Below are 25,717 nucleotides of genomic sequence, written 5' to 3' on the forward strand. Positions count from 1 at the left end.
TCAAGTGGGAGTTCAGTGCAGAATGTTGGATTTGTGATTACATAAGGATGCAATAAGACAATATGACATCTTACACCAGTGTTTCCCAACCCTGGTCCTCAGGGAACACTGCCCTGCATGTGCCCTGCTCCAACACACCTGATTCAGATGAACAGCTCGTGACCAGGCTTCTGCAGAGCTTGTTGACGAGCTGACCATCTGAATCAGGTGTGTTGGAGCAGGGCAACATCTAACACATGCAAGGCAGTGTTCCTTGAGGACCACGATTGGGAAACATTGTCTTACACCACAACATAAAGACTGGCATTCGGGGGGAATTTTAGTGACAACTAGTGCTCTAGTAGAAACAGTCAGCTGGTGTTGGTTTCTAAGCCTGATGCATCCCAGTCAGACTGACCTTTCCACAACATGAATGCTTTAAATATCTGTATTATTGTTATGTATAAAGCAACTTATGAACCACTCCAGAATGTTGAGCGAACGTTGTTCTCAGTGTCTTTCAAACAGTTCAGACGACTGTAACTGATCGTTTATCAAGTGCATAGACACGTTATCACCTCACCATACACACTCGGTGTGATCTCAGCTGTGACTTTATTGATGAAGAATGATCCAATAAATAGTTTCACACAGCTTAAGCAAAGAATGGTTCACACATCTGCTCACAATCCCATCAGTGCTTTACTCTCCATGTTACAGTTTGAACAGAAACAACTGGATTAGAAATGACAACGGCTCCTTCAGCTCAGAGAAGACGACCTGACCTGAAGGTGACAGGGAGTGTTTACTTCAAAACCAAGGGGGACTGATCTCATTCCATTCAGTAAAATACAGTGTGTAAAATGTTTAACAGACGTTAGCCAAAGCTTCATTACCAAAAGAACTACTGGTGAAAAAAAAAAAACATTACAAAAGAAATGTCAGCCATCTTTGAAATCATTCAAACATGTCATGATTCACGATCGCACAATGAACTTTGCCATTTCGCCTTTTGTTTATTTGACCACACCTGCCATTTGTAATTGTGTATGACTGGACACAACAGCTCATTTTATCTAGAATTCAAATCTAAATTCAGCTCAAACATCTTTGTTTCAATGTAACATGACCATTTATAAAGACACAATCATCACTCTGAAGTTAGATTTCAATTCCAGTCTAAAATGGGGGTTTTGTTCCTTCTGCCTCTTAATGAGCATGGGGTCTCCCGCGTCCTCTGCCCCTGCCGGCGCCACCTGGAGGACCATCCATGGAGCTGCGGGGGTTCTTGATCGTCTCGTCGACCGACAGGATGAGGCAGGCTGCCTCTGAAGCGGAAGTCAGGGCGTTGATTCGCACTATGGACGGCTCCCAGACGCAGCCAACAAAGTTGTCTGAAATGTCCTCACTGTTGATGTCCACACCGTACCACATGCCGCCCTGCAGTAAGGTAAGACGGGAGAAGCACAGTTTTAAAAGAGGTGACCGTGGGCAGTGTTGCGCGGAAATATGTGAGCATGTTTTCATGTCGTACCTGAGCGTGTTTGGCGCGTAGTTTGTTCAGGATGTTGGTGGCATCGAAGCCGGCGTTGTCACACAGCTGTCGGGGAATGATCTCCAGAGCCTTGGCGTACGCTCCGATCAAGAGCTGCTGCTTTCCAGGGATGGTCCTGGAATAATCCCGCAGGTATCTCGACAGCTCCATCTCGATGGCTCCTCCACCCGCTACAATAGAGTCATTCTGGAAACAGGATCAATAGTTAGATTGTTTTAGTGTATTTAGAGGGGTTGACAACAAACCCATCAATAGCATTTTTATTTGTTTTTATTGGAGAGCACTGCCTCCCATTCCTTCAACCCCATGGACTAGAGGTTGCCACAGTTTGAGGAATAAATTCCACATGGACTGAAAGACACTCGTACACATTTTCCACATAAACAGAACTTGTAGGCTATAAATTATATTTAAGCTGTGAATAAACTGTCTGTACGATACATGTTATGATTTTTGACAATTATAATTAACTCCTTACACACAGATGCCTTCAAACAGATTTGAGGCTAATGAATATCTGCATTTAGAGTCCAGTGTATACCATTTAGGAGGTTTGTCAGCAGAAAAATAAGGTACACCTAAGTATTTTGTATACAAGTGTGTAATTACTTTAAAATAAAAATCATTGAGTTATCACACATGGTAAAGGGAGGGGGTGAGCGGAGGAGTCTCACAATATATCAACATCTCAAACTAAAGAACCCGAAATCCTTTGTATCAAACTGATCAAATGATTTTATTTTGACTAAAATCTTTACAAAAAGGTGGAGTGGGCAGTTGCAGAGTTCACTGACCTTAATGGCTCTGCGTACGATCATGATGGCATCATGCAGTGATCGCTCCGTCTCCTCTGTGAACTGTTCTGCTCCGCCTCTCAGGATGATGGTGCACGTCTTTGCCTTCGGGCAGCCTCTGAAGAAATTATACCTGTAGATGCAAACGTGATGGGTGTGAGCTGTGAGACGGCAGTTATGGTTTACGTTTAAATAAAAAAAAAAAAAAAGGAGGCATAAAATAGAACATGTCTCTCTGACCTCTCTCCTCCAACCTGGACTTCCTCAAACAGTTCACACAGTCCCAGGACGTCTTCTGTCAATGCTCCCACTGACGTCTGAATGGAGCCACCACAAGCCTGGAGGTCAAATTACACACACATTTATGAATATGATGCAAAATGACTCAAAATAACGTTCCGTTCAGTAAACACTAATAAAAATGAACCAAAAAGAACATCTTTAGCAACACATCTGTGGTCATCTAGTTGTAACCCTGGGCAAGTCCATTATTTGGCATGAACTGATCTTAATTGATCAGTTCATGCCAAAAATGTGGGCTGTCGCCCCCTAGTGGATGATTGAAGGTACTGAACTTGGACCGTGATAGGTCATCAAAAATGTTTTCTTTTTCACGCAATTATAAAGAAAAGTTTCCTGTTGTTTTTTGTACAGTTAGAGTTTGGGAAACGCCTGCATGGACTAAGTCATACCATCATGGTCCTCCTCAGGTCCTCCTCCTGGACTCTGCCAGCACAGAACAGGTCTCTGTCAGCAAAATACTGGGTGGCCACGTCACCGATTGGCAACTTTGACAGAACCACCTTGGCTCCTGAGAGATGGATCTTCTCCAGTTTGTCGTAGAGGATGTTCCACTCTGCGTCCACAATGGCCTGATAATCCTGCAGAAACAAGAGAAAAAAGGGGGACATTTCATACAGCTTTTCTGGTAGATTTCTACTGCTTTCTGCCAACATCCTGATGCAGTGCCGCAGTCTTCATACCTCCACAGACTTCACGCGAACCTCGGCGTTATCCTTCTCAGCTTTGAGCTCCAGCTCCACATTGAGCAAAGCAATCTTGGGACTCTCATAGCGCTTAGGCTGCATCTCAAACCCAGCGTAGGAGAAGGTTTTCTTGAATGCAACCCCAGAAACCAACTGGGAATCCTAAAAAGAGTACAGAAAAGTACTGAGTACTACTCTTACATAGCAAAGTGAAAAAATAAGGTAACAAGGGGAGGAAAGGGGAGATTGTATTTATTGCTGCTTGTTGACAGGTTATTTACCAACCTCAAGTGCTCCTCCCTGGACCTTCTTGATGCCAATCATCTTCAGAGACAGCAGCTCGTCCAGAGACATAACAGCATCCACCACCATCTTGGAGAAGAAATCCTTCTGACCAGCAATAAGCTTGGAGTTCAGGGCTGTGGCTGCACATTTCTCCAATAACTGCCTCTGCTCACTGTAAGGGGGAAAAAAGGAGAGTTTATAAAAGCTACATATTACTCAAACTTAGGGATACAGAGTATTATGCTCAATGGATGAGTACAACTTCAAGTAGATCAACAATCTAAATACATTAAACTATCACTGAGCACTCACTGCTTATCATCTTTCTTCACGGGGACAGCGACCTCCTTGATCTTGCTCACAGCGAGGTGGGTGGCGGTGCGGAACGCTCTGATGATGGTCTGAGGGTGGAGACCCTCCTCCACATATGGCTTCAACTGCTTCAGGAACTCGGCAGCCAGGAGGGTGACAGAGGTAGTGCCGTCTCCAACCTGAGGATTGTAAATAAGAAAATGTATCAGTTTTAAGATTTAAATTTTTAGATAGAGAAATATCGATTGAAAAAAACCGCTATCAGCTTAAGGTCTAATTGCTAGATTGGCAACTGGATATTAAGGATTTTAAAAACACACATGCACACATTTCTCACCTCAGCATCCTGGGAGCGAGCAATGTCCACCAAGGTCTTGGCTGCAGGGTGAACCACGTCCAGCAGTTTCAGGATGGTGGCTCCATCATTAGAGATCGTGGCCTTACCTTGAAAAAAATAAAACAGTCCCACATTGACAACAAGGCGTTTTTAAACCAAATTTCCCTTTTATCCATATAGTGCCCAATATCTCTGCCGACCTCTGCCATCGACCATCAGTTTGTCCATCCCTCTTGGCCCCAGGGTGGTCCTGACAGCCTCTGCAATCACCTGAAGGGGAAAAAAAAAAAGACAGCCATGTTTACACACCAAATTGGAATGGAAATAGCTCCAGATTTCTTTGAGAGAAAGGACAATTTTGTAACCTGGCAGGCATTGATGTTACTGATGAGTTGGGGAATGCCCTGAGACGAGTCTGTCCCCTCCTTCAGCAGGATAACCGGTGTAGGCTGGAGAGAAGAAATTAATGACAGGGAAAAAAGGGGAGAGAAAGAAAGTTGATTCAACCATCAAAAATACTTGCACACATGCAGACAGTTTAATTCTTCATGCACATCTGACAAAACAGAATTGTTTAAGTTGGCAAGGAAGACATTGACTACAAGGAGGACGATGTGGCCAGGGAAAGAGAAGTCTGGGGCCCCTTGCTAGAGCTGCTACCTGATCTCGGATAAGTGGTTGACGATGGGTGGATGTATATTAGGGATGGGAATCACAGGGGTACCTCACTATCCAATATGCAATACATGGCCCACAATACCAATAATACCACGATACAATTCTGTTATAATCAATACATTGTACGACAATCATATTGAGATACATCACGATATCCGTCTACCTGAAGAAAAAAAAAAACCTAGCGTATGTTTATATTGCATGACTGCCCAGCCCTTCCTCAAGCTGTGAAAGATGCATGGAGATGTCATTCATGGGCATGATGCTACTACTACTTTGCCCATGATCAAAATATTAATAACCACTGCTGAATGACTGTAACAGACTCCAGATTACAACTCCTGAATACAAGCCTGAAGATAGACATCACTTGTAAATTGACAGATTATGAGATTATGGCTAATGGCAACTCCATTGATTATCAAACTGAGTGTTGATAAATTGAGGCCTTTGTCTAATAGTCAGCATTTTACCAAACTTAGCCAAGAGATGCTCAGTCCCAAGAAGACAAATCACAATGCTCAAATAACCACAGCAACACATTTAAGTTATTGGGCATTAATTTGCTCTACAGAGGAAGCGCTAACGTTTCCAGTGCAGCCATTCAGACAATAGTCTTACAATGACACAGCTAACCCACCCAACAGTTAACAAACACTGATGTAAATAAAAGCGCTGAGCAAGTTGACGACGATTTTAAACTACATTAAAATCATCCTAAAATCTTAATTCAATAAAAATAACGAGTCGAGCACACTTTATTGTATACGCACTGACTGCTAACATGTTAGCTCGCATCGTATACGCCCATTGACACCGGGAAACCCTACGATGCTAACACAGACTAGCATAAAATTAACAATTTTAACCATAGTTTAAATTAAATAACAGCTTCAAGTGACTGTCAGGAAACGTGATAGCACATTGCAGGTAATTTGGATGTGACAGATGACAGACAAAGAGCACGATGGACGTGGATTAAAGGTTTGAGTTTCGAGCATGGATGCTAACTCACTCACCATCATCTTTGCAGTATCTTCGAGAAGCTTTCAGCCGGCTTTTCTGCCCACAATGCATTTCGCACTCAACAGGCGCTGTGTGTGCGTTCAAGAACACGTCGCGAGTTTTCGTCAACGATTTGAAAAATCCTTTTACTCACCACTTTCCTGTATCAAAACAAAGACTTATTGATGAACCAGCTTTTCTGGTGCAATCAAAGCTTTCACAACGAAGGCCCAGAAACCACACATGTATATTTATAGAACATAGTTTGTGTTTTAAAAAAATATTATTTGCTTTGGTTGCTTTTGTATTCAAGTATTCTGTCAGTCAAAGCACTTAGTAAACTATTAATTTGATAAAAATAATAATACCACACATTATTATGAAATGTAATGTTTTATAAATAATCTATGTTAAAATTGGAAAGGAAGGCATTGACTGCAAGGTTATTTAATGTAAAACTGAGGAAACAATATTGTGTTTATAGTAGATAAAGTGATCATTTATATCATTAACTGCATATTATGATCAATCCTCAATGAAATCAGACTTTACTGGTAATAATGAAATGTCATATTGTAAAAATGAAATGTCATATTGTAAAATTCTAATTCTAAATCAAATCCAACGATATCTGTATGATTATATAATTGTAGGTCATATCAGGTTGCTTCAGTAATGGAACATTGCCATTGGAACCTGCACAAAGATCATGTGAAATGTTTTTCATGTCACTGCCCATTAACGTGTCACGCTGAGCAGCAGTTTTTACATAAGGTGCTTTAAATGAAACGGTACATTTGGAAAATTTGCAATTATTATGGGTGCAATGAACCACCTTCAGTGTGCTATTTACTCTGTGATTTAAATCTTTTATGCTTGTTTTTTCTGCATCAGGAGCAGAGAGCTATCAGCTCATAACCTTTAACCACTAGAACAACTTTTAAACTACATAATGGTAGTCAAGGCAAATGGGACATAGATTATTCAAATGTATGTTTATTTGGAGCCAAACTATTGCTTAAAACATGTCTTTGTTCCAAATGAACCCACATTTGTTATTTCTTATGTATTTCAATATTTCATTGTACTCTCTTTTTTTCAATTTATATTGCACTTTTTTTCAGAGCCACTGAAACAGAATTTCCTTTGTTGTAGTGAACAACACCAAATGACAATAAAGTATAATTCTAAGTTTATTGCTGTCAAGAAGATGTCAATGGACAATGGATACATTTTCTGGGGATGCAAAGAAATGATTAAACATTGGTGGTGATCCAAACATGGATCTGAACTCACACGTGTGAGACCCAAAACAAGACTCAAACTCAAAGGGTACAACAGTTTCTGTACTAAGGAAATATACACTGAGAAAATGGGATACCAAAGAATACCAAGAAGATTACAACAATTCTGGTACAAAGGCTCTGCCAGGGAGCAGAAAAGATCATACACTGGGGGAAAAAAACTGGCTCAAGGAAAAACTGGAGCTCAGTCTAAACAATAAGACAAACTGGCAACACAGGTGAAATGACAAGGTGAGTATATACTGAATGAAAGAGTGCAAAACTGGACAATTAGGGTGGGACATGTAGAAAATTGACACAGGAACAGGACCTAAGTAATCTCATATGCAAACAACAAAATGATTACCGAAATAAAAACAGGAAATATCGACTGAATGACAACTCAAATAATATATAAAAATGTGACCCAGATGTAGATGTAGAAAGAGTACTGAGTAAACGTTTTTAACAAGGTTAAAATGGGTCAAAGGTCACAAATGCTTTAACTTTCTCACTCTTAATTAGTACAAAGTACAGTACTTCCAAAAATAAACTTACTCAAGTAAAATTAAAATTACAAATTTTTAAAAATTACATTAAAAAGTAGGGCCACACGGTGTAGTGTTAGCACTTTTGACCCCCTGGACCCCCACCGGTCCATCACAGGGCCACATACAGAGACAAACAACCATCCACTCTCACACTCACACCAAACTTTAACGTATTTGCCTAATCTCCAAATTTGTATTATTACATTTTATTTGACCAGCCTGTGCAGGTGGAGCAGAGGCTCCAGGTAACCACAGCTGGTTGAAGCAGCTACTACCATGGGCATATACTGGCAATTCAACACACGAGGTGAAACCACTAAGCTCAGAGGCACACACATGACGGAGGGGAGGTAATTGAGCGTAAGGACAGCCTGGATGATGACGATGGTGATGAAGGCCCTCCTCTTCTTAGAATCCGTCCCTCCTTTTCCTCTTGACGTGCTTGTCTTTCCTTTGTGTTCCCCTTTCTTGTCCTTCTCTGCCATCGCTCTGTCCCCAGGTGGAGGCTTCTTCAGTGCTTTGAGAGTAGCCACGCTCAACCAGGTGTTTACAACAAAAACACAGACAAACAGGACCCACACTAGGGTGGTCACGCTACTGAAAACATCACATACAGTGGTTAGGATATAAATGCACCATATCACAGCCATACTGCTCCCTCTGTAGCAGCCTTCTTTGTACCTGGAAGAAAAGGGGGAGGACACAGAGGAGAGGGTCAAACGAGGTTGCAGGCAAATTAATTTGCATTGTCATGGTGTGTGACTTTTATCCTTTCAAACATCAGGCATTTAATACAGCAAATTATATATTGATATATCTCAATTTAACCCAATACTCACACGGCATAGATCAGTGCCGCAGGTGCACCCTTGGTAAATTGAAAAGGAATAATGAACCACTTCTTATATGGACATCCTGGGATGTGTGTTTATAGGGCACCTCTTCAGTTATGTATTGTTGAGTCAAAGTTAGGATTCATTTTTATGTCACATATTATTATTTTTTAGTAGTAGCGATAATTGCGCAAAAGTCACAAAAATAGACAATTTTTATTTTATTTTAGTTCATAAAAACAAGCCAAGCAAACTTTGACGTATTTCCAAATGTCACAAATTCAATTGTTTAAAAAAAGAGTAGTCACAAAATAGATCGTTTTTCTTTTATTATTGTTATCGTCTTTTGTTATTGTTGTTAATAAAAATGAACCAAGCAAACTTTGAACTGTGACGTATTTCCAAATTTCACAAATTCAATCTGATTTAAGAGAAAATGTAGTACTTCTTGCTCAGTTGTGTTTATATAGTTCATGAGATTGGCTAGGTTGTTAATATAAGATATACTGTAAGTCACTCTATATTGCACATTCTTGTAGCCTCTTTATATCCATCTTATAAGTGTGGAAAGTTTAGCTGAAATTATTTTTCATTTTTTAGTAAGTTTACGATCACCTGATTGTGTGAATTGTTTTGTATTTCTATCAGGAGCCAGGTCAGCTCTACAGAGAATGCTATTTTGGACCATTGTGTATTTACAGTAGCCCACACTGGACAAACTAAACATCTTTTGAGGTTTAACACTAATTAAAGACTATACATGGATTCTCCAACACACTATTACAACACTAAACCAATAAATGTTGCTAAATTTGACACACTATACCTTTAATGTTGTGTGTAAGAAATGTCTGAATAAAAAGACTTCTTAAATGCTTTTCTTTCTTTTTTCTTTCAAACTGATATTGAATGTAATATCATAAATATTATAATAGTTGTCTCCATGTGTCTGTATTAGTTCTGCAAAACCCATTAAAACAAGGAGAAAGACATCACAGACGCCATATCACATGCAAAATCTTCATCGTCATGAGACATCAACTATTTACAAGTATCTTTAGGAAAAGAACAGGTGTGTGTATGTACAAAAAATGAATTTATTAAAATGAATTTGACGGCTTGTTACCGTAGATAGTCGTGGGGTCGCACCACAGCCATGTACCTCTCCACGCACACCAGACAGAGGAGCAGCGGCTTCGTGCTGTACATCAGACAGAGTGTGAGGCTGATGATGACCTTCACGCTGTGACTCTGCCACAAGTAGTGATTGACAAGCATTATAGGAAAGAACAGGTAGAAGCACAGCTGGATGATGGCCAGGTGAAGCGGGAAGAAGTCTGCGGGCAGGATGCCAGAGACCTTTGACCTTTATGTTGTGAAGAAAAAAATAAATAAATAACAAGCAAAAGAACAGTGTCACCCACAGAATGATTACATTTACTGTTACATGTCACCAGTTTGTGAATATTTACATATTTCTGAGGATATGTTGGATGAGCCAAACGTTTGCTGGGGTGCTGAGGAGGAAATCAAAGATGCCGGTGGTGAAGAGGATGATGAGGCCCGTCGATGGTCCTCCAACGTCATCATCATATGGGTCACATGCTTTCCAAAGATATGATGAAGCTGAGAAGGAAGAGTTTAAAGCTGATCCGTTCATAACGTAGTCAAGGAGTTAAGTTCTTGAGGAGGGGGAAAAAAGAAAGAAAGAAAAACATTGGAAAGGTGCAGTGAAGGTAGGAGAGAGAAATCTGCTGGGGTTATCCTGCCTGGATATCCTTGACAATCCCACAAATAATCTTTATCAATCTTTGTAATGAAGGAGCTGAGACCAACCTTCCAGAGCGCAGAGAGAGTGCTGCTGTACTGAGAGTTTGTGTGTTTGGGTTTGAACACACACTTCACAATCATCGAGCATGACAGGCATTGTACACATTTGCATCAGAATGAAATACAAAAGGTGCTTACAGTGTGTGATGTGATCTGCCTGCACACATTAACAAAGGCGTCTGTATTTGAGTTTGTTCAATTCTGCATTTTTTTGTTTTTTGTTTGTTTGTTTACAGTATATGCATCATTTTGCCCAGTCAATTGGAAAGTGATTGCATTTCAATGATGTTACTATCATGACCAGACTATTTTATTTATTTATTTCATCATATTTCTTTCTTACTTATTTGAGATATTGTTTTGTTTATTAATGTTTGCTTGTTAATAGGACACATTTTCCCCATAGACTTCTATTCTTTTTCCAAACAGCAGACTGAAAAAGGGACTAACTATTTAGTGATGTTGTAAAGTGAAGTGAGAAGTAGGCTCATTTTCCAACCAGCAGTGTCGCCCCCTGGTGTCTATTCAAAATATTGTCACTGTGGGGTTGGTATCGTTTGTTAAACCAGAAGAATGTCCACTTTTTTATATAAGGTCTACAGGCGCTAAAACGAATGATTATTAATATGTATAAGGCGCTTGTATGAATAAAAACAATGTAAATTGTGTTTACATTTAACAAAACATAAAAAAGCGGTGTGAGTTTATTATTTTTAACCCCGCAAGACCGAGGTGGCAAAGTGTTCTTGAACGCAGCTTCTGTTACGTCACTCTGTTGGCTGTTGTGCGCAGGCTTGAGAGTCGCAACTCAGTCAGTTCGATTTGTTGATCAGGCTCTATCGTGCGAGCGGGGCTATTGCTAGCTGGCTGGCTAACGTGTACTCTTTCAGTGTAGACGCCACCTGTGCAGAGACGCTTAACAACAAAACACGCGTCCACAATGTGTTAGCGAGAACTCGCGCGGAGTTTGGAAAATACACACAGCGGTGGCGGGAGACGTTCAGTGAAGTAGGTTAGAGACAATGTCGTGTTTTTAAAACACCATCAGAATAAAGTGCGTGGACAGAGTATTTGTATATGTGTATTTGCTGGACAGAAACGCAAAAATGGATGATTTCGGGGTTTATGCGGTGTTTGGATTAAACGCTCCACCTCAAAAGCTGTTAAGGTAAGAAAAGCATTAGCTAGTTCTTCTCACTTGTTTATCTAGTTTTTCTCACAAAGATAGAAATTAAATTGTGCTGCTGTGAGTTGTTTGTAAAAAGAAATGTCCACGTGTTGTTTCTGTGAACAGCCAAAGTCAAAATATTCACTTTCTGCTTTTGTTTGTTCGTGTTAGCGCTGACGGGTCTCGCAGGGTGTGTGTCGCAGTACCGCCGACTGTCCACCAGGTGGTGCTGTTCAGCAGCGGGCCCTGGGGTGAGAGGGTGTGCGTAAACGCGGAGCTCAACGATGCTGAGCGGATCCCCATCACCATCGGCAAACTGACTCCTTACAACAGGTGAACTGACAAAAGAGAGTTTAACACTTTGGTTTTGTCGCAAAATATTTTATTGTGCATATAAGACACTACTAAAGTCAGTTAAATGTCACTAATAACAGCAACACATCTTGTCACCCTCAAACCCCAGAAATCACATGATGAGTCAAGATTTTACACTACATGCACTACATCATGTCAGTTGACCTCTGTCAGTTGAACATCTGAATCAATATATTGTACCTAACTGCATGTCGATTTATTATTTATTTATTGTTTTTGAAAGCAAAGCTACCGAACCACTAAATATACACATTTACTGGTGAACTCCCACTAAGTACTGGTGTGGTTTGATCTGTTCTGGTCCAGGTGTCTGTCATGGGAACAGTGGGAAGAGGAGACGTGGACAGAAAGTGTCACACTGAACGTCACTCTGGAGGGAGGAGACATGGTAAATACGGAACAAACACTCACACACTGGAGCGGGATACTGGGGATGAAGTGGTAACGATGCCATGCCAAGAAATAGCCGGTCCATAAGAAAGTCTGATGATAGATCACGCCTTATTTATGTGTCTGTGATTCATTATAGCCTTTCTGCCCAATCACTTGTTTCAAGGAGTAATTTGGGGTTCAGATAGTCTGAATGTGGGAATGAAAGAGCCTGTGATCAAACCACAGACCCAACAAGTTGCTCTGCCCCCTGATCCACAGCTGCCCTAGTTGTGGTAGACAAATCATTAAGGCATGTTTATTTGTATTGCCCTATTCATACACAGGGCAACTCAAAGTGCTTTACAAGGGCATAGAAATACATGAAGTAAATCACAGAATAAAAGCAAGACATTGAAATGACATTAAAATTAGAATAGTCATTAAATGTATTAAATGTACTATGTATTTTGGTCCAAGACCATTCAGTGCTTTGTAGACCAAGAGTAAGATTTTGAAATGTGTCCTTTGACTCACGGGAAGCCAGCGCAGATGTTGTCATATTATTAATGTGTAGGGATGATTCAGATTTTTCCGCTTCTTAAAGGTGAATATTTTCAAGTGTCTTTGCTCCATATAAGAAAGAAATCATTATAACTGAATAAGTTTGGTTTGAGACGGTCATTTCCACATTTTGGGAAACGCAGATCCAAACATTTCATCCAGGCCTAAACTGTCAATAAATCAATTAACTTAGTTTCAGCTCTATTCATGTATATTAAAATAAATGTAGAAAACTGTATATGGCTTTTTCATGGACAGAGTTGCATATATTATACCCTATATGTGTGTGTGTTTTTTAGTCAAAAGCGGGTCGGTCAGAACCAGAACTCATCCTCGCAGTGAAGGAATACACACCAAAGGTACGGTACAAATCATTAATTGATAATATTAGCAAGAAGTCGTGTAGCCTCCCATCAACTGCCTGATCTAACGTTCAAACTTGCCATTTTGAGTACAGGGTTTTAAGTACTGTGTGTTTAGTTGTTCTTTTGAAAGACCTGCTGTTTTCCTAATTAGCCCTGAGTGGTTGTGTTGCTCTCTCAGCACCTGGGAATGACGTAAGTATGATACCTGAAAGCTCACCACCATATAATTGTAAAAAATGAGCACTGCTCTTCCAGGACACCACGGTTCCTCCCGCCTCGCGAGAGCCCAACGGCAAGAGGAAAAGAGGACGGACAGTAGAGGACGGTGATGACCAGACTAAGGTGGCGGAGGCAGGCGAAGATGAGAATGTGTGTCCAAATGGAACAGTGGAGAAGACCACACCTGTGCGAAAACCCAGAGGGCAAAGCAGAGGGGGACAGAAGCTGTTCAGCGGTGGAGCAGACGCAGCAAAGATGAAGGGAAAAGGTCAGGGACACACATTCTGTGTTGGTAATGCTAATTAGGGCCAAATCACTATTGTTTTCGCTCTTCCAGGACCAATTTTGAGGGAATTGGTCCTGGAAAGTCATTGAATAGTCCTTGAATTTGATGTCATCCAAGGTGTGGGAACCCTGAATCAAAGAAGAAAACAGTCTGGAGAAGTACATTTCTTTGTTTTGAAATCAAATTTCTCTGCAGCTAATGGAGCAGAAGAGGCCCAGAGGACTGTGGGTAGGACGCCTCCTCAGAGCGCATCAAGGACAAAGAGTAAACAGGCCAAGACTCCCACACAGACCGGTGAGTGTGCAGTCACTTTATATTCAATCTTTACTCTGGAGCATTTATTCACTTCTTATTATCTCAGCACTCACTAGAGTTCACACATTTGTGTGTTTTTTTTGTTCATCTTTCTCTCTTTGCTGCACACAGATTCACATACTTGTAGACCACTGCTGAGTCTAGACTCTAAAGAGTAGGGTTAATATTTTGGAAACTTGGTTTAAGTGTTCAACAGCAGGAGAATGTCTGGAGCATTCAGGTGATGCTCTTCATTGGCACGACAAAACAAGCAGCATAAGACACTTTGACCTTTCAAAATGCAGGATGTTCACCTTTAATTGTCCTAAAAGGACAGACCTCAACATGTCCATCACAAGCATGTGGCATCAGTCCACAGTGCTCGGATGGACTAGGCATAAAATAATTAATAATTAATTAATAAAATCAATGGTTCTCCTACAGTCGCTCCAGTGAGCCCGTCGGGTCGATGGGGACAGACTCTTTGCCCCGTCGATGCTCAGACAGCGATTCTGATCGGAGGACAGGGAGCCAGGATGCAGTTCTGTAAAGATCCTATGTGGAAGCTGTGCACAGGTCAGTCATTAAAAACACAACTGGAGCCAGAGGAGGTTGCAGTTCCCTGTTGGTCTGTTTGTCACTGCCTGTGAACTCTGTCCCACAGAGGACATGTCCTGGATGGCCGCAGAGACTCTCGCAGAAGGTCCAACCCCCGAGGCCAGGATTGGCCACACAGCCGTCTACGACCCCGACTCGAAGCGGATCTTTGTGTTCGGAGGCTCCAAAAACAGGAAGTGGTTCAACGATGTTCACATTCTGGACACACAGAGCTGGAAGTGGACTATGGTGGAGGTGTGTGTGTGTATAAGTGTGCCTGTGTGGACTTGTTTTATTTACTTCTTTCCTCATGTTCTCCTCCACGTCTCCTCTGTCCTTTTCAGGCTCAAGGTAAGGTGCCACCTCTGGCGTACCACAGCTGCAGCATGTTTCGGGGGGAACTCTTCGTACTGGGAGGAGTTTTTCCTCGTCCAAACCCGGAGCCAGACGGCTGCAGCGACTCACTGTACATCTTCGATCCCCACCTCTCCATCTGGTACGAACCCATTGTGACGGGCGACAAACCTTCTCCCCGCTCAGGGTAAGACTTCCTGGTCCAGAAGACATTGCAGCAGTCTTTGGCATATTTTTTTCCCCCAGTTCTTGACCTTCCTCTCTATTTATGCATTTATCTTTCAGTCATTCTGCGTGTGTGATGCAGGGGAGGAAGATCTATGTGTTTGGTGGATGGGACACTCCTGTCTGCTACAATGACATGTACATGTTGGACCTTGGTAAGATACACACACACACACACACACACACACACACACACACACACAGCAGCTGCTTATAATAAAAGATTACCGGTTTATTTCACATATAGTAAATACAACATTTTTCTCTTAGGTCTGATGGAGTTTGCTGCTGTGAAAACAACTGGTAAAGCCCCGTCTCCTCGGAGGTAAATCATCTAAACTGTTAAAGGGTAGTTTCACCCATTTATTTCCTCACCTGGTCAAATGAAGAATAAACAATTGTTAATTCACCAGTTTTTTTGTTTTTTCCAGCTCTTTTACTCATAAAACAACAGAAACACAGTAAAGAGCAGAGTAGGGCTTTTTTTTCCTTTGAAGGAGTGACTTTGATGTCGACTTTTTGTTATTTTGTTATTTTTCTCAATCCCAACCTTCCTCTGTTGCTGTGGGAGTGAGCCGCCTATCTCAGATCCACTGTCTGATAATCAAATAACACATTTATCTCTGGAAATTAGTAAAAAAAAGCTTTAATTAATGTTTCATTAACTTCAAATGTTTTGTCCTCAACCCAAAGATATTCGGTTTTCTATAATAAAGGAGCAAAGAAATATTGGAAAAACCTCAAATTGGAGAACTTCCTGATTAACTGAGTAGATTAATTCTATTCAATTCATTGTTGCACATCTAGTTGTTGTGGTGTTGATTACAAAAAATGGTAACAAATAGATGAGTTTGAAGACATTTCAAACAGTGTCGTAGCACTTTAAAAAAATGTATAATTAACATTAGTTTGTGTGTGTGTGTGTGTGTGTGTGTGTGTTACAGCTGGCATGGCAGTGCTGTGCTCTCAGACACAAGGTTTCTCATCCACGGAGGTTACAACGGAAACAACGCTCTCAGTGACACCTTCATCTTTGACATAGGTGAGCTGCTACTCACACATACCTGTGTGGACCCCAGGGAAGACTGCTCAACACCTCTGCTTGCATTTTCCCTCATCAGTTAATCTGATCAGTTCATGTTAAACATTCAACATTATGACTCCCTCTTACCAGTCCCCAAAAATACCTCAGCAACACATAAAACAAACTCATTGGCAACATCAAAACCAGTGATAGAAGTGCCCTGCAAAGCCAGCTGTGACTACAGCACTGACCGTCGCAGCCTATACCATTCTGCTTCAAGGGGGTTGGTGTAGAACTCTTACTTCACAGTAGGTGCACCCACGTCACAAATGTGGGTACGCCTACATCATTACCAAAGCAACCCATGAAAATAGGGCAGATACTGTATGTCTGGACACACCAGTCGGATCAAGACTCTCCTACAGTCTGAACACAGCCTTAAACCACACACTTGCATGGATGTAAACTGAGTGAAAATGAGCTTTTATAACAGACAAACAAAGCGGTTGTATTTGTTACAGAATCAATATGACGACAACTGTGTGTTTTGGTTCTTTGTTCAGACACCAACAGCTGGACAGAAGTGAAGCTCCCTCAGCTCTCTGTACCCAGGGCGGGTCATTGCCTCATCACCATGGATACAGTCGGTCACCACCGTTTCTCGGAGGACGATGAAGACGTCGACATGGACTTTGTCGGCAAAACTCTGCTGGTGTTTGGAGGCGGTGACAACGAGGGCAACTTCTACTCGGACCTGACAACTGTTGCTGTGGAGGAACTGCTCAGTTCTGTTTAAAGAGAGAGAGTTAGGTGATCTTTATTATTTATATTCGTAAAGTTGGTCTTTTATTATTTTTCTGTCAACGTGCCCCTTTCCTCTCTGTTATACTTTAAAAACGTTTTGAACTTGTTTAGTACGTGTGCATTTTGGGCATTTCCTTTTTTTAAATACAGATCTCAGAAGAGATATTCAGTATAAATATGTCCAAGTGTCAAACAGGATGAAGACATTTATCTACTAAATAGGTTTTGATCTTAAACCCTTTTCAGATTTAAGTCACTTGATTGTACATAGTTTAAAGCACCTCAAGATTTTCCTCAGTTAAAATAAATATTTTTATTTGTGTCTTCCTCTGTTTCTTGTGAATAAATGAGGCCTTCGTTATCCCTGATGTTGCCTCTGGGTAGCAACAGGTGTATTACCTGTTTTTATAATGTTCAAAGTTCATGACCTGCAAACTACTGTGTGATTTAGTCAAAGAATCTCTTCTTTTTGATCATGTTTCTGTGCTGTCCGGGTTCGCACTCTCTTTACTTAATAAACATGTAAACATCTACACAGTTGCTCTCATGTATCAATTATTTTTGAACATCAGCCCCAGATCAGCCAGTAGATGACTGACTTTCATGTTGTTGCTCATCTGTGAAGATCTTTCTTATTTATTCAGTTATTGGTCGTGATGATCAGTTATTAGTGAAGGCAGGTTTGGTTTTGCTTCACCCAGTATTCGGCATGTTTCTCATGTTTTCATCTCTGTGGCCTCACTTTAATGATGTGACCATAAACTTATTTTGTAGGTTCAGTTACTTATAGTTTGAATAAGTTAAGAATATACACCTGAATAGGATATAATACGTTGCATGTAAAATGCTAATTTGCAGCTCATATGTCCAGAAAGGAACGAGACGTTTGTCTAGTTACGTAACTAGCAGACACTTTTGAGATCGGCTCAGGATTGTGTGTTTTTTGTGAAACTTTAGGGATTTATAGACAAGGAAATGACGCAGATACACACCCAAAAGCAACGTAAATTTGAGTTTACGTTCTACCCCCTCTGGGTTAGATGATATTGTGATGTATACATGGGATGTATTGCATCGTCTAATGCATCTAATGATGCAAAAACAAAAACAATCAACCCCCTTTTTTTAGAATTATATGTTTATGTTTATTTACCTGCAACGTGTGAGACTTTGTTCAAGATCTCAATAGTTGAAAAAATGACATTATGACAGAAATCACTGGTGAATTGCTTATTTAAATCCTTACAGAAGAATACAGTGTTACATCATTCTTGTCAAATGGACAACAGATGGTTCTGGTGACATTAGAGAAAGTAAGTAAAGTCATTAACAAACCGCTGACTGAAATATGACTGTGACTTCTATTTATTCTTTCTAGGAAGATATTGATCTCAACTGTCTGCTCACTTGTGAAAAAAGTCAGCACATATTTTGTTTATATTTGACACCTGGTCTCTGTAAACTTTGAATAGACATAAAAGACACAGATCAAAGGAATATCTGGGGTATGAGATGAGTCATCAGAAGCAGACTGACATCACATTCAATAGAGCTAAGGTGTGCCAAGGAAAGAGAGGAAGGAGGCAGCAAAGGATGCCAACTGTCATTCAGCGCCACTACCATCCAACCAACTGTAAGTTATCCGACAACTGTATCGCTAGAGTTCGTAACGATACACTATAATACCAGGAGATCGTAGGGAGTTCATGGAAAACACGTGACAAAAAGTGGCTATGAATGAGAAGACGACAGTTGTAACAGTACCGCAGATTACACACAAAACCTTTGATACTGTGATTAAGCCCTGTTTAAAAAGTTTGACCAAGGAGCAGTGGGTGAAACTGCAAACCAGCAAAGTTGATTTTAGCACCAGGGCTCTGTTTGCGGTGCTTGTTCAAGATCTCATATCAGTGGTGTCCAGAATCTTCTCAAAGTCTTTGAAACAGGATGTGTTTGTGAGTGAGGAACTCATTGAGTTCACTTTGGGCGACAAGCTCTTTTATTGTTTTGCTAGAGTTCTGGGTGTTGAAAACAAAGTGCCGTGTTACTACTCCAAATTACTCACACACTTGATTGGCAAGCATGTTACAGACACTCTCAGAAATCGCCCTCCCACAGAAAAAAACGCTCATACGGCGTCCATACTACCCTGCACCATTGGTCCCTTTGACCTCTACAAAATGGTGCTATCTGTTCATGAGGTGTTGCAAAGGTTAGTGGCTAGGAGGTCGTTTATGTGCAAGAATCAACAAAGATCCCCCACCTTAAACGGCAGCGTGAGGCAAACATGTGTCCAGAGGGTAATTTCGCAGGAGGCATGTCATCTTACAAACCCGCTCTTGAACTTAGTGCCAGTCTTAGAGTATCAGGTGATGCAAAGGTTAACTGTTGAGGACACAAAAAAGGCCACGCAGGGCATTGATCCATCCAAGTCGGTGCAGATGGGTGTTAAAAAAATCAACATCCAGAAGTGCTTTGTCAAGGGTTTGGCCAAAGCATCAATCCATCGAACACTAGCACAACTAAGGAAAGAACACCCCACAGTCACCAAAGTGCAAAGCACTGAGAAAATGCGGCGATTCTTTACCAGGCTTGACTCTCTCTTGGAGTACGGTAAATCGTTCAAATTTAGGGAAGATCTCAGTATTCTCATCTTCCATTACCTAACATCTCGTCATCTAGAGGAAACAAGAGCTTCTCGCTTACTTCAGCACTTGTATACGAACATACGGAACAGCCTGACCCATTTCCAGACACTGATATCATGGTGGGTGAAGACACAAGCTGATTTACACTTTAAGGCCGTGATGAGAAAGGTAGCATCGGTGACGGCAGACGAGAAAAAGAAAGAGCCAATCAAGACAATCGTGTTAATAGCTCTGCTGACGCTAGTGAGAAAAGTACCCAAACTGGACTTTGAAAACATCCGCCATGTCTACCACAGGCAACACGAGTCCATCGTTCATCGTCTGGTTGACATGGTGTTGGTGGACGTCAAAGTCTCCGATTTCCTCAAAAGTAAGATCAGCGTAGTGGCACTATTGAAGGCTCTGTGTAAGAAGTGTGGTAGTGAATACAACGTCTTGCGGGGCTTAGCTCAGAAGGATTCAAGGGTTGAACATTTATTCGTCACCTGTCTCAAAGATCAGTTGCAAGAGAAAAAGACAGGCGCCTTCTCCAGATTTTTCAACAAGTGCAAACACACGTTTGGGCATTGTGTTTAGGCAGAGCTCCAGCCTGTGGTGACCCTGACAGCTGCAAACACTGCAATTTAATCACACGCATGGAAATTGTGATGCAAATGCCACAGTAAAAGAAAACAGAGTTCAGAACGCTTGTTCCGCATTTGTGGAATTTGGTAGGTTCTGCATGTGTTGGTGGTGATCTGTCCATAATCTGGCATGCTGCCCTGCAGCAACAGCAACCCAAACTCCCAGGATGCATCTGCAACGTCACATTTGCTTAGGAAGGTTCCTCACTGAGTCACGTGACCTGGAGGTGGCAGCCATTTCAAGAGCTGTTCAAATTCTCCAAGCGCTCCCCTGTCTCCCTATGCATAGGATACGCTGGACCGTCCTTTACAAAGGAAAAGGAGATAATGCCGACCCACAATCCAATGCGACAGCTGGTCAGATCATAATTAGCATATTCATATAACATCAAAGAGTATAACAAATATGAGACCCTTTTGGTCAGATGATGTTTTTAAATGTAAATATCTTCCCTATCTTGCATAAACTTATTTATTTTTATATAATCATGATAAATAATAATGTTCTTTTTTTTGTTTTGTCCATATTTTTATTACCCGCACCAGTGTATTGTAGTTTTATAACAGCTGACCTATGTCAATGATGTGCATTATTGACGCACAATTAAGTCAAGAGTAAATGCAGATTTCCCAAGATCCTTATGACCTCACCATCTTTCCTTGTCCTTGAGACATTTCCATCAAAGTCAAGGAAAATTACATTGTTTTATTGGAAATATTTGGATTTTACCTTCAGATTTAAAGCTCCAGTGCTGAACTGCTGTCGCCCCCCTGTGGACTTCTTAATAATTACCAAATTATTGCCATGTCGCCTCTTGAAGCTGAGCTGTCTGCTGTGGAAGACATTAGATTCTGTTTCTTCAGTGCTCCAGTGAGACTGCATCCTGGAAACCTGGAGCTGTATAGTGTGGAAACTGACAGATGCGCAACAGTTGGTGAAGCCAACTGAATGGAATGCTAAAATTATGTTAATGATAAAAAAACAAACCAAAAAAACAAAACAATTGTGAAGTTCTACTGTATGTCCAGGTTTATTTTAGCAGTAAAATCCAATTCTGAAGCTTTTCTTGGGCACTTTTTGGGCATTTTCAGCCACAGAACAAATGTATGCAGCCGCCTCGCTTTACACTACAGCTGTCGTGTTTGTGTCGTGTGCAGAGATGTTGCCAGGAGACGTGATAACAAAAAAAAAACCCTGGTTATACTGAAATCCCCACCAGAATATTTGGAAAAAAAACAAATCTCTTTCCTTACACTATTTTGTCACTGCACTTTTACTTTTTGGTGACAAAGAAAAAAAAAATTGCATCAAAAATAAATTAAATTAAAGAGAGTCCTCATCAGCACATTTCACAAAATCTGTAGCCCAGAACTTTTTTCTCTGGCATATGGAACATGAATTTAGTGAAGTGGATGTCTCTGTAACAGAATGATCACATTCTTGAGGGAAAAATGACATACTCAGTCCTGATGACTTTATCTGTAATATGTTCAGGCATCCTGCAGATGGCGACACTTGAGTACATACAGTATTTCCCACTGGATAACGCTCACTGCATGTTATACTTGATTGTAATTTAAATAAATTCCTCAAAATGAAAAGTGGGGGGTTCAGAGCTCAAGTGACATCCATGCCCCTGTGATACACCATCAAATTGCACATACTCACTAACAAAGGAAACAAGGACACAACACTCGGTGTGTGTTGATAGATAAGTCACACGCAAGGCCCAGCAATTCACCTATGTATAATAATAATTATTGTGAACCCACTGCTGTGCACAGGAAATCAAGATATTATGTCTCTAACAGTGCTTAGTGTGTACACTTTTACATCATCAGATGTTTTTCCCTTGATTCATCGGGAAATCCTGCCAGTTGGATTCTCTCCCACTCATTTACTAATAATGAGCCACTCGTACCACTTTGTTTCCTGATTTGCTTTTTTTTGTGTGTTTTCTCCATCACATCCTTGCATTGTGTAAATGACGAATGTTTTTGATGTTGGGACCAGTCTCCACAAAAACCCTCAGACTTCACCACTTTCAGCAGCAGCCTTGTTATCTTTGTCACTCCACGGCTGTTGCTAAGTAACTTGAAAATGTCTATGCCAGCTGTCAGCATATCACAGTCACACTTGGGTATTCAAGAGTTGTTTTTTTTTTTACAGCTGTTGCGATAAACATAGGATTCTGATTTGATTTAAAATTACAGGAAGAATTCCTTCATTAACCTGTAAGAATGTTGTATTAGGATGATGATTGTTCACCCAAGTTTGATGCCGTTAAGAAACAAATAACGTATTGATTAATTGAGTTGTAAAAGGATAACAGCATGCACTATGTGGAAACAGATATGCTTTCAAGTGTATGTCACCGGCAGCACTGCAGTTTCCAAAGAAATAAGGAAAGAGGAAATGATTTGTTTTTGCAAGAAACAATTTTAACAGACTAACACTTCTTTCTTGCAGGTGTGTTGTTGGTGTTGACATTCAGGGATGTGGTCTCTCTCCAGCTGCTGGACCCAGGAATCATCGTTTTTGAATCATGTGTATCAATTTTGGATTATCCGCATTCAAGGTATACAAAACTGGCCCATTTAAATCAGCAGACAGCTGAATTGGCAGTGGCCAATTATCATTCAGTTGAGCCACTGATTCTTATTTATTTATGTATGTACGTTTACACATTTTTGTTCTCACACACTTCGCTGCAGAGATTTCAAAAACGTGTTCACTCAAAATTTCATTTGGCAAAGCTTGTTGTTTTTAATATAGGCATACACTAAATGCAGATTGGAGAGACATACCATGTGTTGTTCAATAAATCTTTGTTAAGATAAGCAATTTTGTGCACATACTCTGTTATTATAAAACCGTTTTATGTCATCAGATGGGCGACATGGATTGTGTAGTGGTAAGCATTCTTGCCGTTACAGCAAGAAGCCCCAAGTTTCGCCACCTGGTTAGAACAAGAGCTTTTCTACATGGAGTTTGCATGTTCTCCCTGTGTGTGTGTGAGAGTCCTAACACATGCAGATTTGGGGATTAGGCAAATTGGCCACTCTCAATTGACTGTAGATGTGAGTGTGAGAGTGGATGGTTGTTTGTTTTATGTGACCTTGTGATGGACTGGCAACCTGTCGAGGATGTTCACTGCTTTTCACCCTGTGTCAGCTTGGATTGGCACCAGCAACCCTCATGTGGAAGATGGATGGATGGATTTTATCAGATGGAGGGTGAAAGGGGAAACATACCAAACAGAAATGTATCAGCCATAGGCTGCCCTGAAAGGTCTCATTAACATTGGCCATAGAAAATCCCATATCGGTTGACTTCTAACTTACATTTAGCTCTAGTCCGTGAAATAAAATACAGGTTTTATTCAATATTATTCATTTATAAGCGTGCATTAGCTTGTTTTGGTGCCCTGGGACACCAAGCCTTTTATATAAGATAGGGCCACAAATGACTGTTGCTGATGATAGTTATTTTCAGTCACCTTGTGTTTACTTCAAAAAAGTCTCAGTTTTGAATGGTGTTTCGTGGGTAGAGTTATGTGAGAATTATGGAGATAGTATGCACTGCATGTGTTTTTCTTTCCTGCTTAATAGAGTTCCTGGTGCTCACCATGGCGAACAGTGCACCTGCCATTTTTACTGAGCAAGAACAATCACTGTCACCAGGAAAAGTCTCGCGGAGAAAAAAAGTCGAGTACAGCCGAACACGAAACGAACACCCTCCCTCCCGTGTTCTCCTCCTACAGTCGTGGTGCAAGCAGCAGCCATGTTGCCGCGAGCTTGTTCCGGTATCAGGGCAGGATCGTGCGCATAGACTGCATTCGGGCGCAGCTCCTCGCCTCTCTGCCCCTGTCGCCTGTGGCACTTATCTCCAAACAAGAACAAGAAAAACCCCGTCTGTCGATAATGGATTTTACAACCTGATGATTCCTACTTGAGTCGGCTGGTCACGGGGATAATAGCAGTTGGTGTATCGACAGGACGAACTGGTGTATTCACCATACACTGCAGTGCAGCAGCGGAGAACGACCTTATTCCACTCACGCAACAGAGGGAACAGCACCGGCGATTTCCGTAGATTTTGAGTTTTGAGGCTTTGCTCTGTGGCAGTCACCGCCGCGGCGGCCACTGGAGGATAAGCTAACTAGCTAGCTCTCCATCAGAAGCAACACTAAATTAGCTAGCCCTATGGGCTAAAATCGGCCAGCTATTTTGCTAGCGCAACAAATAAATTCACGTTTCTCATCTGCCATGTGACCATTTTACGGAGTGCTGCGTTTATTTTTCGGTTACCCTACCTCGGATATCTTGTTGGGAACCTCTTTGATTGTTTTGTGGGAGTTGGGAAGGTCGAAACCTCGCCGGGAATAACTTTGGCCTGAAAGTTTGTGGACACCAATTCTGGTTTCGGACCTGAAAGGAAACGACCCAGGCAGCAAAAGACAAACACGACAAATCGCATTAACGAAGACGTCACTGGATGTGTGTTTCTTGTAGATTTCGGCGACTGCCGAAGCTTCTTCAGGCGTAGTTAGCAACCTAATAGGTTAGCATGTTAGCCACCTAATTGTTGAACCTTGTCTTGCTCTGTTAAACCATTGCCCAACTTTTCCTCAGGCTAGCCCAAGTAGCTAGCTAGCAAAAACGTCACATCATCGGGTTGTTTGCTCGCAAACAACCATTGACACTGAAACATTGCTCATTTGGGAACTGGATGACCTCACGTCTCAAGCGAATCTGAGAGGGATATTTGTTTTGCCTGTTTTGTGCTTGCTGACAAACATGGGCCCCGCGGTTTCTGCTAGCTAGTTTCCAGCTAGCTGGCTAACTCGACGAGCCGCTGATGTGGGATTCAACTTGTTGATTCACGGGTTAGTTGTGCTGCTAGCTGGCTAGCGCCGTACTTCTGTTGGAAATTGACTCCTGTCACCAGTTACCCAGATTATAAATGCACAAAAGACACTGAAGATTCATTCTTGTTTCATCGTTCCTTTCCCTCTTTTGGGCAACCCCAAGTCTTTCAAAAATGTCAACAAGGCCCCCACTGGTACAAGTAATTGAAAATTCTACCACACAGGTAAGATGTGCATCTAAGATATTTATCCCATATGATAATAATCTATGAATACTTAATTAAGGTTTTTTTTTTTTGCTTTGGAGAGAGGCCTTGTTTCTCTACTGTTGTTTTTGCCGTGATTCACCAGTTTGCCTACGCACTCTCACTAAGTTCCCCACTCCTTCCAGAGAGGGTGAACAAATTTAGGTTTCTGTTTAGTCTGTGACTTTGGTGCATGTCCTCCTGCTTGACTTCTCACCAGTAAGACCCGATCCAACCCTGTCAACCCGTTCCACCTGG

General features: G+C 41.3%; 3 protein-coding genes across 18 annotated transcripts in view; 2 read left to right on the plus strand and 1 right to left on the minus strand.

The window, feature by feature from the left end:
• Positions 1–575: 575 nt before the first annotated feature.
• Positions 576–6,085, minus strand: cct7 (chaperonin containing TCP1, subunit 7 (eta)). The gene is made up of 12 exons (XM_058624929.1): positions 5,946–6,085; positions 4,614–4,697; positions 4,449–4,518; positions 4,249–4,355; positions 3,912–4,090; positions 3,600–3,771; positions 3,312–3,476; positions 3,021–3,209; positions 2,569–2,666; positions 2,329–2,461; positions 1,514–1,720; positions 576–1,419 (listed from the first exon to the last, which is right to left on the minus strand). The coding sequence occupies exons 1-12, from the start codon at positions 5,949–5,951 to the stop codon at positions 1,189–1,191; spliced, it is 1,641 nt and encodes a 546-aa protein (XP_058480912.1). The 5' UTR covers positions 5,952–6,085; the 3' UTR covers positions 576–1,188.
• Positions 6,086–11,289: 5,204 nt separating this feature from the next.
• krcp (kelch repeat-containing protein) lies at positions 11,290–17,605 on the plus strand. Its single transcript, XM_058623561.1, has 14 exons — positions 11,290–11,436; positions 11,525–11,596; positions 11,768–11,929; positions 12,278–12,359; positions 13,204–13,263; positions 13,525–13,756; positions 13,970–14,068; positions 14,513–14,644; positions 14,733–14,920; positions 15,010–15,206; positions 15,305–15,399; positions 15,515–15,569; positions 16,189–16,286; positions 16,832–17,605. The coding sequence occupies exons 2-14, from the start codon at positions 11,535–11,537 to the stop codon at positions 17,062–17,064; spliced, it is 1,695 nt and encodes a 564-aa protein (XP_058479544.1). The 5' UTR covers positions 11,290–11,436; positions 11,525–11,534; the 3' UTR covers positions 17,065–17,605.
• Positions 17,606–24,090: 6,485 nt separating this feature from the next.
• The window catches only part of mark2b (MAP/microtubule affinity-regulating kinase 2b), a 45,241-nt gene continuing 43,614 nt past the window's right edge, over positions 24,091–25,717 (plus strand). For 7 of the 16 annotated variants that reach the window (XM_058625737.1, XM_058625739.1, XM_058625747.1 and 4 more), the window contains exon 1: positions 24,092–25,438. In XM_058625737.1, the coding sequence (XP_058481720.1) occupies positions 25,388–25,438 (51 nt within the window). In that variant the 5' untranslated portion in view covers positions 24,092–25,387. Of the gene's footprint in view, positions 25,439–25,717 lie in introns of all 16 variants that reach the window. The other 9 variants (XM_058625749.1, XM_058625740.1, XM_058625743.1 and 6 more) reach the window with 3 other exon arrangements.

The sequence above is a fragment of the Solea solea genome, chromosome 3 (assembly GCF_958295425.1).
Source record: "Solea solea chromosome 3, fSolSol10.1, whole genome shotgun sequence".
Taxonomy (NCBI): Eukaryota; Metazoa; Chordata; class Actinopteri; order Pleuronectiformes; family Soleidae; genus Solea; species Solea solea.